This window comes from Protopterus annectens, chromosome 7.part1, assembly GCF_019279795.1.
Source record: "Protopterus annectens isolate FY-2018-M chromosome 7.part1, PAN1.0, whole genome shotgun sequence".
Classification (NCBI taxonomy): domain Eukaryota; kingdom Metazoa; phylum Chordata; order Ceratodontiformes; family Protopteridae; genus Protopterus; species Protopterus annectens.
This window is the reverse complement of record NC_056740.1, coordinates 110341214-110362067: the sequence shown is the minus strand read 5'-3', so window position 1 is coordinate 110362067 and position 20854 is coordinate 110341214. Positions and strand designations below refer to the sequence as shown.

Sequence of the window (20854 nt, the reverse complement as noted above, 5' to 3'; positions counted from 1 at the left end):
CGAGTCTCTAAAAAGCATGTGGGAAAATGTGTTATGGTCTGATAAGACCAAGGTTGAACTTTATGACCACAATTCCAAAAGTACGTTTGGTGCATGAACAACACTTCGCATCACCAAAAAACCACAATCCTCATGGTTCACCCCTCTTGGTGGTGGCAGTATCATTTTTTGGGGTTGCTTTTCTTCCATTGGAACTGGGGCTTTAGTCAAGGTGGAGGGAATTATGAACAGTTCCAAATACCAGTCACTTTTGGCCCAAAACCTTCAGGCATCTGCAAGAAAGCTGAAGTTGAAGAGGAATTTCACCTTTCAACATGACAATGACCACAAGCATATATCCTAATTAACAAAAGAATGGCTTCACCAGAAGAAAATTAAAGTTTTGGAATGGTCCAGCCAGAGCCCAGATCTAAATCCAATAGAAAATCTGTGGGGTGACCTAAAGAAGGCTGTGCACAAGAGATGCCCTCACAATCTGACAGATTTTCAGCGCTTTTGCAAGGAAGAATGGGCAAATATTGTCAAGTCAAGATGTGCCATGCTGGTAGACTCCTACCCAAGAAGACTGAATGCTGTAATTTATTTTTTATTTATTTTTATTTATTTATTTTTTTATTTTACATTTGTTGACCGGGTTAGTCCGACTGGAATCAAAGTCCATTTTCAGCGGAGGCCCGGGGAGATAAGCTCCAGACACAATACAAGAACAAAAAATAGTTGAGAAAGAAGAAAAAACATTGATTATATATAGTATTATAATTTTAGTTATAGGTGTAGTTAAGAAGGGAATACAGGTAGAAGTACATACAGACAGTCAATGTTCCATTTTAAAGTTAGTAGTAGATAAACAATATCAAATTAGCTAAGTAATTACATACATTATGTTGATTTAGTCAGGCTTGTCACAGTGGCATATTCATTTTAGTCAGGCTTGTCACAGTGGCATATCCATTTTAGTTTGAGATGTTTCATTGAGGCCTTGAATAGGTCTGGGGAGGAGAGCATGGTAATGGCACCCGGTAGTTTGTTCCAGGTTCTGCTTACAGAATTTGCAAATAGGGCCATGCCAGCAGCATTGTTAATTCTAGTTGTTTGTATTTGTAACTTATTGGATGAACGTAGCAGCATTGTGTTTTTATGGAAGAGGATGCAGTTACTAAGGGCTGGAGTGTTATTTGGGTTCTTTAGGATTTTATTAGCCAATATTAGAAAGTTGTACTTGACGAGATTGGGAAATTCCAACCATCCGAGCTGTTTGAGGTTAATGCAGTGATGGGTTCTGAAAGGAGAGCCCGTAGCAAATCTGGCGATGTGATTATAACAGGTAGTAAGTCTATTTAGTTCAGATTTACTTATGTTTGCTAGAAGGGGGGAGGCATATAGGAGTGTTGAGAGTAGGTGCGAGTGTGCAATAGCTTTTTTAGCTATGGGGGTAAGGAAGGTTTTGACTCTGTAGAGTGAACCAAGTTTTCTGTTGATGGTTTTAATTGTCTGGTTCACATGGAGGTCAAATTTTAAGTAATTGTCTATAGTGACACCTAGTAGTTTGGTATTGGGGTCCGGGGAAATGACTGTCCCATCATTAGCTTGTATGGTAAAGGAGTAAGGTGTAGACCTTTGGGTTGGTGGAAATATAAGCATTTTGGTTTTTTTTGGGATTTAGTAGTAGGCGACGTTTGGATAGCCAGTTTTCTATAACAGTAAAAGTAGCCTGAGTATCCATTTTTAGGTCATCTGGAGATGTGGCAGAGCAGATCAGTGTGGAGTCGTCAGCATATTGGATACAGCTGATGTTCAGTATGATAGTAGGGAGATCATTAATAAAGATAGAAAACAGTAGTGGTCCTAGTATGGAGCCTTGTGGAACTCCGATAGTGTTGGGTAATAGATTTGAGAGCTTATTCTACCAGAAGACTGCTTGTTGCCTGTCATTGAGATAGGATTTAAACCAGAGAAGGTCATTGGGATGTAGACTGAGAGTTTGCAGGGTCTTAATCATTAGTTGATGGTTCACCATGTCAAAAGCCTTGGAAAGCTCTAGGAAGAGGGCAGACGAGGTGCGGTTGTTGTTGCGGTTATTATTAATGGTGTTAGTAAAGGACAGTAGGGCAGTGGTTGTACTATGATGTGGCCGAAAGCCATGTTGGGTATTAGCCATCAGGTCATTCTGGAGTAAATGTTGCATAAGTTGTTTATGTATACATTTCTCCATGATCTTAGCAAGTGGGGAGAGTATGGCTATAGGCCTATAATTGGAGTATTCGGTAGAGGGACCTCCTTTATGTAATGGAATCACATAAGATGTTTTCCAAATGTTGGGAATTTTGGCTTCTGATATGGTCCGGTTGATTAGGATAGAGATTGAAAAGGCGATAGCATCTGCTGTCATTTGTAGATATTCAGCTGGGAGATGGTCAGCAGATAGGGTGGTGGGTTTTAGTTTTTTGATTAACTTGCATATAAAGGAGGTTGATACAGGCTGAAAGCAGAATAGGTTCTGGCTGTTGGATGTAGTGTTAATTTCATCAAGGGAACTTTGAGGTAGTTGGGTGGCTAGAGCTTGAATAGTTTCAGTAAAGAAGTGATTGAAACTATCTGCAACCTGTTCTGGGGTTTTATTTGAGTTGGCAGCTGGGTTGGGTGTTGATGTTTTACCTGGATACAGTAATTTATTGATCCCAGCCCAGAATTTTTGAGGACTGTTTTGGTTATTCATCTGTAGCCTACTGTGATAGTGTTTTTTATCCAGTAGTACAAGTCTTTTTGTTTCATTCCGTGCATGTCTATATTTATTGTAATCACGGGGATTTTTGGTAGATCGCCAGATAGTCCATAGTTTATTTTTACTGTTAATTTTTGTTCTTGTATCTTTGGAAAGCCAAGGTATGTTATTACCTTTTGTTCTTATTAGGCAGGCAGGAGCATGTAGGTCTAGGATTTCAGTAATTTTGTTATTAAAATAGGTTACAGCTTCATCTAAGGGGAGATGCTTTAGTATAGTCCAGTTGCAGGATTTAAGTTCCAGTTGAAGTTTAGCAGGATCAAGGTCTCTTTTGCTTCTGACTTTCCTAAACAAGGGTTGTTGTGGGGTAATAGCTTTTTGTTTAATTATATAGGTCAGGAGATGATCACTTAAATCATCTGGGAGGGCACCTGCAGTGTACATTAAGGGGTTACTGTTAACAAGTATCCAGTCCAGTATACTCTCTTTTTGGGAGTGTTTGCCAATTCTGGTGGGGGTGACTATTGTTTGAGAGAATTCATGGAGGTTGATATGAATGGAGGGGGATTTTGATGAACAGGAGCCCCAATCTATTTTAAAGTCCCCCAGGACTAGGGTTTCTTGGGTATACTGAGAGGATAGCCAGTGAAGGGTGTCCTCAAGTGTAGTTACATTGTTTCCTGGGGGAATGTACATACAGATAATATTAATGCTTTTACTTTTGTTCAGTTGAAATTTGGTAGCTAGTATTTCGGAATTATTGATTTGAGGTGGCTGAATAATTTCAGTAGTTACATTCAGTTCTGATTTATAGAGGACAGCTACTCCCCCCCCCTTTCCTCATAGTCCGATCTAGTCTGTGTAGATTGTAGCCAGGTGGAAGGATTTCATTATCGGTGGTAGATGGTTTCAGCCAGGTTTCAGATAGACATAATATCTCAGGGGAATATACAGCTAAGAGGGCATGAAGTTCATGTATTTTTTTGTTTATACTTCTTATATTAAGATGACAGATCAAGAGGGAGTTGGTGGGTCTACTGATTATGTTCTTGTTATAGCTGTCTCTATTAGATGGTAAGTTAGGGGTAATAGGGCCTGGATTGGGGTGAATATCTCCACAGATTATAAGGCTTAGTCTATACTCTTTAATGGTTTTCATAAGTTTATTTAAAAGTTTGTCATAAAATTTGGCTTTGGTACCAATGTGGCATGGGTTATTGCTGTGTTGAATAATAAGTGATGGTAAGTTATGTCTTATTATAGTGTCCTGGTGTAATGTATAACTGAAAAAGGCTATTTTTTCATTTGGGGACATAGTGTGTCCTACAGGGCAGTGATACCTGATAAGTTGTTGGGTTTCATACATAGTTAGGATATAGGTTACAATGAGGGTGGGTAATAGGGTATATAGCAACATTTTGGTAATATGCAAGTTTGGGTTAACTATTGTGAGAAGCAAGTACAGGGAGAGGTGATGTGAAGTTAGAGGGGGAAGGGAGGTGGGTGGGGAGGTAGTATGGGCTATTTGCTGAATGGTGGGGAGGATAAAATGGAGGGAGAAGTGATAATAGAGTTGATAGGTTGTGGTAGTAGAAGGGGTGTGGCTGAGTGCCTATAAATGTAGAGGTAGTGGGGGCGGGTGAGAATTGGGGGCAGGGAGGGGAGCGGAGCAGGGCTAATTCAATTCAAACATGTGGAGGGCTAAGGTAAGAATTATATGATAAGAAGCTAGCTCTTATTTATCTGACATATGTTCAATTTTATTTATTTTTAATGGTTAAACTGTTAAATGGGCTATAGGACAATAGTAAGGGGGAACCTAGGAGAAATAGTGTGGGCAAGAGTATAGCACTATAAGCACACTAACTGATAGGACTGTGCTTTGGAGTTAGAATTAAGGGTGGTTTAAGGCTATGGGATAAGAACTAGAGGTGCCTTTGGACCCAGAGCACACACTAATAATATTTAGATATAGGTACAAATTACAGGTCTTAACCTTAAAATAAGATAGTTCACTCCCAGGTAGGTATCCTTGGGCAGTAAGTACAGGAAATTACTCTTTTCTTGGCGAGGTCATTTGGTTTAGTTAGAGGGAGAGCCTCCTCTTTTAGTATTCGTAGGATCCAATTAAAAACAAAGAGTCACCTCTGTAAATAACTCTGAACTGTCGTGTCACTTCCGCTCTGCCTCCTCCTATTAAACCTAACTTCCCTTCCAGTTCACTAACATGTTTACCATCAATTGTCCACATTCACTTTACAGCTTTTAACATGGTCCTTCAGGAAAGTAACATTCGAGTTAAATCTCATCTGTGGGTTTTTGTATGCAATTTCATAATTATGAGTGACAGGAAATTAAGTGTGTGTGGTACACAGAACAGCAGCAGCAGGTTCTTCAACAAAGTATTTGTTTAAGGGTGTGCACACACAACAAAGTATTAGTTTAAGGGTGCGCACACTTATGCAACCAGCATATTGTACATTTTTTATTTTTTATATTTTATCCCTAACAGATTTGTTTGTTTTTCAATTGAATTGTATAGGTTATAGGCCACATTAAAGGTGGGAAAAGTTTTGAAGTGATTTATTGTGGTCTCATTTTTTATATCACAAAAACCTGGCATTTTAACAGGGGTGTGTAAACATTTTATATCCACTGTATATATGTATATATATATATATATATATAGATAGATATATATATATATAGAGAGAGAGAGAGAGATAGAGAGAGAGAGAGATAGAGAGAGAGAGAGAGAGAGAGAGAGAGAGAGAGAGAGGATTATGAGCAGGTCACCAAATCATAATCTGCTTATTATATGTCTGAGACATGTGGATGCCAAGAAATTGGTGAATATTTGCATCCATGTCAGGTACATATAATAAAGTTTAAGATTCAAAACTCAGTTATAATTATTTTTAGTGTATGGAGCTTTATCTGCTCCATATACTACTAGTTACAGAAAAAAAGGTGCAAAGCGTTTTTCCGACTTTAAAAGCCATAAAGCACTTACCGAGTGATGTCAGGAAGACAGTGTAAAAAATGTCTCATGTTTTCACTCACCTTGCCATGCCTGTCAGTTGTCCAGATTTGTAGAGAATGTCCAGATTTTTGACATATTTTTGGTGTGTTCCTCATGTTGTAATCTGTGTTTTTCTAAGAAGTCAATAAGGATTGAAGTCACTAAATAATGACATACATTTGAGTTTCAGACTTTGCATCCTTTAGAAACTGCAAGCTGACACAACTTTCTAGGTTTATAAGTCAAGGACACATTACAGCCTGAGACAGCAGGCCAAAACAAATCTGTTTTTATTGTGCTGCTGTTGTCTGCTGATCAGTACTGGCAGATTTCAATGCCTTGCAGAGGGCTCAACCTTAACAAGCTAAGCATGGGGTGTCTAACAGTTGTTAAGTTTGGGACCTGCACTATAGCACCACTTAACTATTGTATCTTTTTTGGATATTAGAGAATAGTCACTGCACTCCTGCACTACATATATATATGTTTTTCATTTAAAGAAGTGACTTTAACAGAATACTAAAGATACAAGATTTATAAATAATAATGAGACAGAGTTCAAATTTACTCTCAGTTGAGATCTTGTTTTTATCATGGCTTTGTATATTACTGTTTTCTGCTGTACAGAAATAATTTTAGAAGTAATTAACATTTTTAATTGTATGCCCTGTCAACAAAAATGTATTACAGATGGCATGCATGAAAGCAGTTTGTAATAGTTAAGCACAATGCCAGCAATCATAAGCAGGTTTTCATTCTTATGAGAGTGTTGCCCAAAAGATTTAAAGTAAGAGTCTATCAAGGTAATGTCATTTCTGTACCATGTAAGAAGTAAGAAGAGTTGTGTTTCGATTCTGTAGAGCATAAAATAATAGAGTAGATATTTAAAAAAGAATAAGGTATGCAGTGTGTAGTTATTACTAAATATGCAACTGACACTTTTCAATTAAGGAAAATACTTCACAAATACAGAAATGTTTTACTATAAGATGCAAAATATATAAACAGTAAAATTATTACCCCATATAATATACTAAATAAATTAGATTATAGGTGCTTTAAAAAGACTGAATATCAGGATATCTGTGAAAATAACTGGAACTTACACATGCAAGAATTCAAACTCGTGTTATGCAGCAAATGGCAGTATGACTTTTAGACATCCTAGCAACTGAGGAATGTTTAATTTGATTACTTTTGCACTTTCAGCACAAGAAAATGGTTTATATAACTTTTTGTTGGTATGGATCATTCCGGATCAGTAAAATAGAACAGGCTGATTGAGAGAACTCAGGAAGATAGGAAAGCTTTTCTTGTGAATTTGTATAATGAAGCATACAGTTATTTTTTGATGTTAAATAATCAACACTGTTTCAAATGTCAGATTATTACAATTTACAAAGGGTATAGATGCAGAGGTAATAGACTGTACAGACAAATAAAATGAGAATAAAATTGTTTATATTTTCATGCATCACTAAGACTTATATAAATTTTCTGTAGTCCGCTTCTAAAGCAGGGAACTATTCAGTTGTTTTATACATTGATTTATACACATTCATTTTTGCATTGAAAATGTCATCAGTGTATTATCATACATTTAAACAGTTATGTGCATTTTCTAATTTAACATGAAATAGTGAATAGCACCCGGTTGTATAAAATATGTGTGTGGGGAGGGCATTTAATATATTTATTTAGTTTTTACCTTAGACTGCACTTATTGTGCTGTATGTCATCGATTAGAAACGTATGATTTCAATTTTGGTGTTAAAGAAAATTTGAGTCCCCCCCCCCCCCGCAACAGGCCATTGTGAGTTAGAGCAAACTAAACAAGAATAAAATTTATTTGTAGTGCTGCAGCTGTGACATTAGCACTGTACAGTAAATGAAAAAAACATGTCTTCATTTACTGACTGTATTAGATCTTCAAAAATAGATACATTTATGACTTACAGCATTTGCTATACAGCATTTATTTATATTGCATGCAACTGCATTATTATTTTTCCTTTTTGTCAATTAGCTAAGTGAAACACTTAATTTTCCCTACTGAAAATTGCCTTTGAGTCTTTATAAAAAAGGTAAAAACCGAAAAGTAAATAAGCTAAGCAGGGCATATTATAGCTGTGCATATTTGCTTAAAAATTATTACTTATAGATGAAATGTATAGACGTTTCAATAATGCGCTATTTTTAAAAAGCACATATCAGAATCTATATATGTGCATTTGATGGTATTGACTTTACACACTGGTGATTAGCATAATTTCTAAATTGCAAATACATTCGAAAACAGAGAAACAGTTCTTGCAACAGGCTAACTAAATTTTCTGTTTTATTCCATTGCTGAAACGTGGAATTTCTGACATATTCAAATCAAGGATGATGAGGAGGGAATATGGGCATAACGTTTCTCATGAAACCAAGTTCCAGTCCAATGAAAGGGGTGAGTGACATTTTTTCTTACTTTAAAATGACATATTTCTTGCCGCATACTGTACTGCTGGGTATAGTTTTTTTAAATCCCTAGACTTTGTTTCTACAGCTGAATGTAGGGTTTGTGGTCAGCTTCAGAATAACTACAAAATGTAAACTGGCTGCTGTAAATAGAATGAGGTAGGACACCATATGCCTAGTTTCTAAAGCATTGGCAAATATTATGACATTCTCATTTTTAATTAATTCATTATGACATTGTCTCCTTTCTTGTATGACATTTGCTCCATGGAAAGTTAGATTAGGAGTTAGGTAGTTATCATTAGAGCAGCATTGTCAAAGGGCATGTAAGAAAAAAAAAAAATAGCAGTGGACTTTAACAATCTCAAATGACTTTTTGTCTTGGTGTACATTGCGTGTTCCAGAAATAGTTTACCATAAACCCCTTGAAGTATTTCAGGAAATGTGATGTATGTTGTGATTTTTTTTTTTTTACTTTAATTTCTTTGGAAACTACATAAAACAGTACTTGCTTGGTACTATTTAATTCATTAACAAATATTGGATTTTTTATACTGTAGCAAATGACATAATGTCAGAGTTTTTCTTTGCAGGGTGCCTGATATACACTCATGAACTAATGGACCATATTAATTAAAAGTGATTTTAGTAGAAAATTGTCATAATTGTAGAACTCATGTTTAATAATTTTTCATATAGATTTTGTTGAACAGCATGCTCTGACTTTATACATATATATATATATGTATATATATATATATATATATATATATGTATATATAAAATTAATAGTAGTATTAGTAGTACTATATCAGACATGATACAGTTAGTTAAGTGATAAAAAGTTGTGCTGTTACACTTTAACTGTTTATTCTTTGTTGGGAAAATCTTAGTTTTTTTGACCTAGAACTGAGACTCTGTTAACGTAAGGAGTAAGCATAAGGTTATTAGACTGTCAATAAATAAACATTATATATGTAGTGCAAAGAAATGGTAAGAAAATACTATGTCTATAAATCATAATTATAAATGATGAAAAATGTGAAGGAACAGGTATATATTCAGTTTAAGATCAAATATAAAAATGAGTGCAAGCATATGAATATGGTACAATAAATGAAATGCATACTGTATTGTGATTTAAGGTATGACAGATGTATTTCTGTTCTGTTGATATAAAAGAGTATAAATTGAACTGGTGACTAGCAATATCACATCCCAGAAGTATCTGATTTTGTGTCTGCTTTTTGTGTTCATTTGGCCGGGTTCTGTGACCCCATCACATTATTTAATATAAGTTTGTTTTGACAGTTGTTGCTACTGCTTTTGGAGGAAATGATAAGTTCTGTGAAAATGGAAGATACATTCAGTATGGTTTAGATCAAACATTAATCTGTGTCTTGTACAAACATTCCAATCTCATCTGATTGTCATCTGCTTTCATATGCCTGTGAGTGCTGATTGCAGTGTTTGTTAGCTGAGTAACATAAAACCATTTCAGTGAACTGTGTAATCACGGTATATTGCAATATGTTAATGTTTTTAACAGTGTTTCAAGAGTAATTCATATTTGCTTTTATTACTGTAAACATTTTGTTCCTGGATTTAGGTTATGAGCCTTTTCACCAGTACCATATGTGCTGCAAAGGGTAATTTCAGTAGAATTAAAAAAAAAAAATGCAAAGAAACTGCAGCAGCTTATGGTTATGAAAACATCAGAAAATCTTAATTTTAGTAGCACGGTACACTTACACGCGCTGCAAACCAAGTGTGCAGATCTCAGCCGCAGCACTTTGCAACTGCTAGATGCTTGAAAAGCTCATGAAGATATGAAACAAGCAGTGAGATATAGAATCTTGGATAAAACAAATAAGTTAATGCCTGTTCAGCATGGTATATGTCATGACCTCTTTGGTCCACGAAATAAGTTAATGCCTGTTCAGCATGGTATATGTCATGACCTCTTTGGTCCACGAAATAAGTTAATGCCTGTTCAGCATGGTATATGCCATGACCTCTTTGGTCCACCATATAAGTTAATGCCTGTACACCAAGGTATAAGTTATGACCTCTCGGTGCAACAAGCGAGATGATATCTGTACACCATGGAATATGTCATGACCTCTGTTGTGCAACAATTAAGTTATATTTGTACACCATGGTATAACTTCTGACCTCTTTGGTGCAACAACTGAGTTCATGTCTATGTACCATGGTATATATGTCTTGAGAATTTTTGCCCTGCTTTTCTGCTCATTGTTTTATTTTTTTCGGAGTGTTCTTGTTACAGGCCAAAATGTAACAGATGATGTTCTAAACCAGTATACTGAGACACTATTCCTATAAGTCTGGAAGCAAAAAGTGGAAATAGTTTTTAGTATGTAGAGATCAACACATTTAGAGCAGTAATACACTGGGAATCAGTAAAGAAATGTGCAATAAATATATATATATAATAAGGCTTGGATTTTGTATGTATTAGTTATATCATTGATAAAGGGCGGCCACGGTGGTGCAGTGGTTAGTGTTGCCGCCTCACAGCAAGAGGTTCTCTGGTTCGATCCTCGGCTGGGGTGCCTTCTGTGTGGAGTCTGCATGTCCTCCCTGTGGTCACGTGGATTTCCTGTGGGTGCTCCAGTTTCCTCCCACATCCCAAAGACATGCTGTAGGTGGATTGGACACTCTAAATTGGCCCTAGGTGTGTGTGTGTGCATGCATGTGTGTCTTCTGTGGAAGGTTGGACACCGGGCTGGCATCTCAACACTGTAAAACTCCACTGACAATCATGAGTGGACAGGTGATCTGCTGTGGCGACCCCTAACCAGGAAAAAGCCAGAAGAAGTTATATCATTGATAAAGTTTTATAATTTCTCAAAATATTAGATTCCATTTACATTAGCCTATAAACAAAATTATTTTTATTTTATTAATCATCACTTTTGGCTACTGCATTACAGAAATATAAGTAAAATTGCCACCTCGTTAAAAATGCTCAGTTTGAGATTGCACTACCTAGTTACCCCAAAAAGCATAAAGAGACCCTTGTACTAATTGATCTGCATTTGCCAATTATGTTTGATAATACATCTCCATCTTTTTGCATATATTACTGAATAGTAATAGAATCTTTATTATCCAGGAATAACCATTCCTTGCATTAGCCTTCTAAATTATAGCACATTAGCATACAGTGAAGTATTTCAGGATACATTGCACAACTTATAAATACCTTCTCATAGAAGTATGACTTTTTAATAGTAAAAGCATTCTCAGTGAGTTGTGTCATCATGAATATAGGTGACAGCTTGCATCATTTAATGCATTCTGAATAGTTCGACAACTTTTATTTTGAGTGCTCATATTATTTAATGCATTCTGAATATTCTTACTAATTTTATTGAGTCCTTTTCAGTAAAGTATGAATATTTAGATTTTATTTTTGGACAGTTCATACCTGTCAGTTTCTGTTTTCTATTCGTATTCTGTAAAATTTGTTGGCGTTAAGCCTATGTCATGGCTGTACATGATAATTGAAGCAGCAGACTTGCTCACTTAACAAAATAAATTAAAAAAATTGAGTAAGAGAGCTGTCAGATATTACCATAATTAATGTGTACAATGTATGCTGCAACACAGTTAGGACAATAACACACTGTAGCAATGTTGTATAAATTTGTATGCTGGTGTTGCATTATGCATAAGCAGTTTAGCTATTTGCTTTGTAGTAAATAGTACTACTCTGTCATATGTTTCCCACTATGGAAATAGTCATCCAGCTATGATTTCACAGTTCTGACGATGTCTTGATATATGTTTCTACTTTATCTTTAGTGTCATTGCTGCACTTAGTAATAGAATATTATGATTGTCTTAGATTGCCATTTTTACTTGTATGAAATAACATGATTCATTCCTAATTTAACATTTTCAAAGATGGGATCAGATGAGTCAGAAAAGCTTTTCTTTTTTTTTTAAAAATGGCATAGTGATAACAGAATTCAAAGGAAGCAATAAATTCAGCTCTGTAGCACAGAAGGATGAATCTATGAATATGGACCAGGTGACTAGAGTTCATTTAGCCTTTTTGGCACAAGAAAAACCAGACGGGCATGAATGAGAGTGAACAAACTGACTCTGGCTTATCTATCCTGTGGAGGAGGGAATGAAATGGGGGTTCAGATTTTCTGATTGCTGCCCAAACAATGAGAGGGCTGCAAGACATAGAACGTAACCTTGAAAAGAGAATAGGGCTTGGTATACAGCCCAGGTGGTAACCCACAAACACATACGCTGGGAGATGGCACAACATGACCTTCTGTGATGATGTGGTCTCTTACATTGGCCAACAATGGGTATAATTATGACCATTAACAGAAAAACCCACATGGGTACCCAAATGATGGCATCTGCAATTAACTATTGCCTCACAGGGAATAAATGGACTAGGAATAGCTCTCACTGTGATGAATCAGTGGGTCAACAGATCACAAAGAAAAATAATAGCTGGCAAGGCAGAAGGTTATCCCCTCACTAAAAAGAAGAGAAGAGGACTTGAGCTTTGATAATGTATCTATTTTCTGTACAAAGAGTCAGTTAATTTACATCTAGGAACGTTGAAGTACATACTGTTTAGCATTAGTTTTCAGTTTGTTTCTATACCTTTTCAAATTGCTATTGTACCGACATGAAAAGGTACCAGAATGTTGGATTGAAATCTTATGTAACAGCAACTAAAACTCAAACAAACACAATGTATCCCTTATTGCTTGAAATATGCAGTCCCAGCATTGGCTGTGTGGCAATAAGGAAGGGTCCATAACTGTACCATAGGTAACCCAGATTCAATTAGGGGATTTTGGTGATAGAAGATGCAGCTGTAGTAGTGGGGAGGGGATGGCAATGGGTGGCTACAATTAGCTCACTCTTTCTGCAGGGGAGACTTGGAATAAGGCCGTGCTAATACAAGGCAGCTGCTGGAGCACAGCACAGCAGTCTGCCATCAAGACAAGTGTGCCTTTCTTACTATGTATTGCATTGGGACTAGGCAAAGTGTGTTGAAACAATCTTGCATCACAAGTGTTGTATGCTTTCCTCTGACATTGTGAGTGCTGATGAAAGAGAAATGGATTGAGGAAATGATGCACCAATGATGATAGCACTATGATGCACCATGCAGTTGCTTAAACTGGGGGATAGCTACATCCCTTTTACTAGGCTGTCTCTTCCTCTGGCAGCCCTGCTTTAGAAGGACTGAGACAGGTTTTTATTACAATGGGACATTATGGAGTGCTGTAGGTAGGTTAATGGAAAGTATGCTACTGGGGACCAAAAACCTGTTCATTAGTAATGGATACTCAGACCAAAATATTGAGAGGGGTAGGCCTTCTCTTCCAGTCAGAAAAACTGCAGTGTAGACATTATTTCTCTTAGGGATCTACTGATATTAACTAAGTATGGCCAACTGATATTTAATTGTATCTTCTACCAGTCAAGGTAAAGATTTTAGTAATACAGACAATTCTGCTGAGTAGGCCAACATGTTAGAAAACTGTAAACTGCAGAGCTTAAACTGTTACATAACACACTTAAAATCATCACTATATGATATCTAGAGATGATACGTATACATATATGTATGTATTCATGCATTCTCAGATGCCGCCTTTATCTTCTTTGAGGTCACGGGGAGCACCAATATATTCCAAAAAGCAGTGGGCATAAATCATAGACAAGGTTCTGCATAGCTTGCTTGTATATTGCAGGGTAAAAGACACACATACACACAAACACACACACACACACACACACACACACACACACACACACACACACACACACACACACACACACACACACACACAAAATATCACACCTACAAACAGATTTACAGGACTGTGTTTGGGATGCGGGAAGAAATGTGAGTGCTTCAGAAAAAAAACACAGACACAGGAAGGACATGCAGGCTTCACACAGAAGACACACCAACGAGAAATGAATTGAACACCAAGAACTCTGAAGCATCAATTCTGACTATTGAACCACTGTATCACCTCTGCAATATGTCCAATTTAAATGATAGGACACAATAGAACAGTACAGAACATATATTAAGGGAGCACATGGAACATGGCGTATTGTGGCATAAGTAAATTATACACTAATAAAACAACAAAATGAAAGGAAATATTTAGCAGTACTGTGTAGCAGGCAATATTTTCAAGCACCCATGTTCATATATGTGATAACCACATAACACGCACAGTAAGTTGTCAAATAAGTTTGAAGAATGAATGAAACAGAGCGGTAGATAAAATAGATGTGTAATACGCACAGGGTCAAAAAACAGATTATACTGATGTTTTTAAAAATGCAAAACACTAAAAAATAAAAACACTAACTCATCAATCCAACTGAAAATTTACACATACTCATCAATACTGAACTTATGTAGCCAATACCTAGACTATTTCTAAAAAGTTTCTTGATTTAGATAGCAATTTTCCCCTTGTTCTTATACCACTTGACTCACCCACTGGATTCTGCATCTACAGGAAACTGATCCAGTCTTTCCTTATTTTGAAGGATGTAAACTGTCTGCATGGGGACTTACCAGCCACTACATGGAAAAGTTTTCCAGATCCATCCATGGGCAGGGAGAGACCTACAGCCCATTTTTTCACTGACATGAGCTTAGTGACATCACTCTCATCAGGTTAAGACTGAGCTCATCCTGTGCTAAGGCAACTGTGCTGTGAACCATTTGTTTCAGGAGACCAGCTCACTTACCCTATCTTTATCTGAGGTGAGGGCGATGTTTTAGGGATGGACCAGTCAGTAGGTTGAGCAAACCTCCTACCTAACTCCTATGTGTGCCTAAAGAAGACATGTATGCAATGTAATCTACTAAACAGGCAATTCATATGAATTAGAGCACAGTTTTCCACTTGACTGTTGCTGTGGGTGATACCCCTTGACTTCTTCAGATGTATGTCAACATTACTAAGGACTGATGGTGCCTATACCCCCCCACCCCTGGTTGGGTGAACACCAATGACCACCAAGATTTCCATGCTTTGGTTGTTTAGGCCTTATATTTTATCCCACTATGCCAGAGGCCAAGCTTCTTAGATGACACTTTTTGCCTTAACTATAACAGGTACCTCCTAGACTTTACAGGAGCATCAAAGAGAATACTATAAGGTCTGTTTTTTTTCTTTATTTTACTTTACTTGTTGCCTGGGTTAGTTCCACTAGGTGTATATCCTATATTTAGAGACTCAGAGCTGTATTCATATTGATGACGGGAAGTGTGGCTAGGGCACAACTGAAATTCTTCTACTTTTCCTGAAGGTAGTGCTAAATAGGTGCTTTGTGACAGTAGAATTGATGGGAAACACCCAAGATGGTGGAAGGAAAGTGTTTGAGTGAGCAGAGTGTAGCAGTAGTAGTAGACGAAATAGAAATGAAGGTAGAAGGGGTCATTGAATTGCAGTAACATGATGATATCATGGGTTCAAAGCTGCAGAATGGACAGTTTGATGATCAGCAGCATTTACAAATGATCAATCTTAGAAGGAAATTAATTATTCTGCTAAAAGCGAAGGGACAGTAAGTTCCCTTTAATGAGTGATCACTTACAGTTGATGTGAGACCTATAAATAGTATCATCATCAAAGAATCTGGATGTCATAGAACCACACAGAAAGTTATTATCTCCTGAAAGCTGTAGGAAAAGAGAAAGAGTCCAGAATGGAGATGCACAGAGATTGTTTAATGGCAAAAGACTCAAGTGTTATGCAGCCAATCTCATGGTAGGATACAAAAACCTGCTAGTTTTTCCAGAAGAGCAATGGTCTGTATTTTAAGCAGAACCAGAAATAAAGACGGACAGATATGTTACGAGGTGCTGTATTATTAAGTCAATGGGATTTAAGTGAAAACAATTTTTATTCATTAATATATAGCGGGGCAAAAACATTCCTGGATGTAACTTTTGAAACAATTGATTAGACAGTGGATTTTGTGACAAAGATTTAGACAGTAAGCTGGCAGTGTTAGTGTTTAGAACTGCTATATTTTCAATTTTGTTCTTCATATTACAATACCATGTGTGTCTACACCTCAAACAACATGCACACATACTTTTCCTTATGTTACAGCAGCCATGCTGAACCAAGTAATATCTCACCTGGACTTTAGTGTGCAACAGTCTTCTTTCCTTCGAAACCCTGAAGTCATATTGTGTTTCTGAGATTGTTGGGATATCTAGTCTCAGTCTGAGTTAGCGATCATCAGGTGGTCTCATCTCCTTTCACCAAATGATATGGACTATACTATAGTGTACCTTTAAAATGCCCTCAAATCTACTTCAAAAGACGACTTACCAGTCTGCTTATAATACAATAAAAGTGTTAGAGAACTCCCACCATTTTAGATCACACTCTGTGTAGAATTATACATGAAACTATTGCATTATGAGCACTGCTTGTATTCATGCTGGATTCTTTGTTATTTTCCAGTTTTTATTGTACAACATTGCATTGTGTGGTTCTTTGTATACGTGTGCCCAGTTGTAGCAAGTTATCTATGTGATATAATTCTAGCTGGGCTTTGTGGCACTCATGTCTGTACTTGTATCATCTTTTCAGAATATTGAACTGATAACACTGAGACTGTTTACCCTTTATCTTTTCTTTGTACTGTCACATTGTTCTAAAAACGTTCAAACTGGTTGTACTTTTTCTGCTATGATATATTTCTGCAGTACACCCAAACCGTCATGATATTTATTTAATTTTATTTTAATTGTTAAATGGGTAGGTACACTGGTCAACAGACCTTTATCGGCTATGACCGGACCCATGTAGACAAAGACAGGACAAAATATTACAGGAAATCAACAGTTATATGGAACATGTAGATACAATGAAAACATGATTTCAGCCATACGTAATTAACATAACAGTAATTAGGTATATTTACTAAAAAGATACTGAAGCAGTAAGCAAACAGCATTGCTATATGTTTCATTATCAGGTAAATATTTAAGCTAATATTACTATATCCTATATTTCCGCATTATACCCAAACATCCTTCTGAGTAGTAGTACTCAGTAGGTAGATACGTGGACACCTGTCTAGCTAAGCTCATCAAATGTAGAGTAATGGTCTGTTGTTGCTTAGAAGAAATAATTTGCAATGTCACCAAATCTCTTAGATCTCTTTATCCTAAACACGCATGCTACCTGGTTGTTGCACTTGTGAGAGTGAATGATCTTCACTACTTTAGCTTGAAAGATAAAGAAAGGCAAGGCTTAACTCTTTTTGTATGCTTCTGAGGATGGAAATCAAATACGCTTGAGTAGTGTTGTGCCATCACCATATGTGATGCAACAATATAAGCACAGAATAATTGACTTCAATAAATAATAATAATAATAATAATAATACCTATTTCTTAAAAAGGTAGGCCCACTGAACACCCAGGTGCATTTTCAGGGGCACACTGGGAGCAATGTCTGTTAAGTGACTTGCTCAAAGTCACACAGTAGGCAAAAAAGGACTGAGGACATCAAACCCTATACCATCAGAACTCCAGTTTTTAGCCTTAAGCTCTGCACCAGCTGTCAGAAAAGTACAATTGGAATCATTCTAATGGAGCCAATGTGTGTTATCTTAGAGGAAGATGATAAATGGGTTCATAAATAACTACTAGTCTAGCTGCCCTTGTGAGCCATTTTCAGTGTAGTCAGTTTCCCGTTCAAAGATGATAATCAAACTTTATACCTTGTGTCTCTGAAGTAAACAGCTTAACCCTTATGCCAATCCTTCAACCCTAGTGTTGCAAGTTTTACTAGAGGTGGCCTGTACCTCTCCCCACAAGGCTTTCATATTTTGGCCAAAATATTCTCTAATCTAAGTGCCCTTTTTAGGGAGAGGCAGTTTCCTAAGTCTACACACCAAATTCCAGTCAAGTCAATGTGAATGTGGCAATGATCAATGGTAGATGCCTTAAACAACAAGAATATGTCCACCCTAGAGGCCTTCATCACCCATGAATACATCCACATTGGATAGCTACAAAAGCACATCCAAGGACAACACTACCTCATTTCCTGGGATTAATGATTACCACTCATTTAGGTGCTTCAATGATGATAGCTGACTACTGATGGGCATGTCTACATTTATTTATACCCCATCACTTTAAAAATAATTAAGCAATTTCATGTCCCAGAACTCTTGTACATCTTGTTAATTATAGGCAAATTGAACTATCCCAACATTGCTGATATTAAACACCTTCCATGAAATCCACAGCTTAGGATGTCTACCTTACCAAGCAATTCCTAGCTATTGAATGTAACACGGTTATTCTGAGAGATTTTGATTACCAAACAATAAATTGGCTATCATATAGTGCAGTTAACAAATATATATAATGGTTTCATGACATCGTCAAGACAAACTCTCATGAATAGATAGCACCTTCCCCTACTTTAGACTTAATGGCTCAACTCTACTTGATTTGGTTCTTAAATATATATCTATATATATCTATATTTATATATCTATAGATATATATATAGATATAGCTGTAGACACACACACACACACACACACACACACACACACACACACACACACACACACACACACACACACGTGCATGGATCTATTTCAAGTTTCAAAACTTTGAACTTCAAATGTCCGAGACCATAACATCGAAGTTTTGAAACTTTGAAAACCTAAGAAAAAAATAAAAAGAAAAAAGTTTTTTTTTTACATTTTTGCAGGGGTCAACCCCCCTACACCCCCACACTCCCTGATAATTAAATATACCAACTCCAAGATGACAATATAGTGAGGAAAATGGTAAATATCCCATTCCGCACTGTACGACAATCACCATTCAAAATGTTCAAAGTTTCAAAACTTCAGTGTTATGGTTTCGGCTTTTTGAAGTTCAAAGTTTTGAAACTTTGAGCTTCTGAAGGGAATCCATATATATATATACATACATAGATACAAACATACACACACACACACATCCCATCACAGGACAAGACAAACGACCTTGCCATAATATTCTCATTAGAATTCAATCTGAGGCACTCTAAGATCCTGGAGACTTCAGGCACTTCTCCCAGGCTAACGTCCTCCAACTATGGATGAGGTAAGCTATTTTAAGTGCCTTTCATCCCAAGAGAACCCTGTAACTAGATCGGCCACTTATACCATTGACTTCTATTCCCAGAGGAATTCCCACATTAAAGCATACATCTTCAGCCATCATAAATGCAATGCTAAGTGTAAAAACAGCACCTTATTTGGTAGGTGTGGAGGTACTCTTGTTTTCCAAACCTAAAGTATAAACTTCCCCCCACACACACTATAAGTGAACACAAAAGGGTAAATAACGAACTAAAGTAATGGACCAAAACCTGTGAGGCAATATAAAAAAAAAATTGATAAATCATCCATGGACAAACACATAATATTCTTTAACTAGTTCAGGATTATTAAAAATAATATTTAGTACTGCAGTGAGCACATAGTTTTTTCTCTCCCACACTACAGATTGATATGTTCATATGTGTATACTAAGCTAATGACCACAAGGGCCCTTACAAGCTTAACCAAGCTTCCCAAGTTTACCCAGCAAGTAAAAGTAAACTATTCTTAACAAGGATTCAAACCATGCAGCACCTGTGTTGTTACTCAGAATATACATTAATATGTTAAGCCATTAAAGAAGTTCAATGGTGAAAATCAAACCAGGTACCTTGTGCCTGTCAGGGAACCACCTCAACAATTATACCAACCCCAACCAAACAAAATGATTTTGTAGGTTTTGAACCCATAGTCACTCAGCTTCACTGTACACTGCTACATTGCTTAATCAGTTAAGTTAATGGACAATACTACCCATGTAACTTTTATAGGGTCGATATTATTTCTTCAACATCTTAGGTTGTTGAATGCTTAATGATCGACAGTTAAGCGTCGAAGTTTCAAAATCGCGAACAGCCATATAAGCAAATTGTTTCCTCAGGAAATAATTTGCTAGGCCATCCGGAAATAAAATTAACTTTTCAATCTAAATATAGTGAGTGGGGCTTTGCCACCCATACCCCTGACGTGGGTGGCTGTGCCTCCTACTCCCCCCCCCAACTAAATATACCAACTCCAGGATCACTCCACATTGGAGAAAGGGCAAATTTACAATAACGGCCAAGCAAATTCTTTCCCGAGCAAAGAATTTGCTTATATGGCCGTTCACGATTTTGAAACATCAATGCTTAGGTGTCGAACATTGAGCATTCAACAACCTAAGCTGTCAAAGAAATAATATAGACCCCTTTTATCACTGAGATAAAAACACTAATCATTATGCCAACCCCAGAAGCCCCCTGTAATTACCTTTGAACAAGTCCTTAATTCCTCTCCAGAATTAAGAACACAGTCTAATTAACAAGTTGTTTCCTTGTTTGTATGAAACACTGTCTCAGCATCGCCCTCACAAATCCGTTTGTTCAGTATTATCCTCTTTATTGGGAATGTACCGAAGGCCTGGAAAAAAGCTAATGCACTATCACTTCACAAGGGCAGCTCTGTCACTGACCCTGAGAACTTCTGAACAACTAATG

General features: G+C 36.8%; 1 protein-coding gene across 1 annotated transcript in view; it reads left to right on the top strand.

Annotated features, from left to right (window-relative positions):
• The window catches only part of ERC2 (ELKS/RAB6-interacting/CAST family member 2), a 6021505-nt gene that overhangs the window by 4984852 nt on the left and 1015799 nt on the right, over positions 1 to 20854 (top strand). Inside the window, exon 17 of the mRNA XM_044078585.1 lies at positions 8129 to 8193. Within this exon, the coding sequence (XP_043934520.1) occupies positions 8129 to 8155 (27 nt within the window). The 3' untranslated portion in view covers positions 8156 to 8193. The remainder of the gene's footprint in view (positions 1 to 8128; positions 8194 to 20854) is intronic.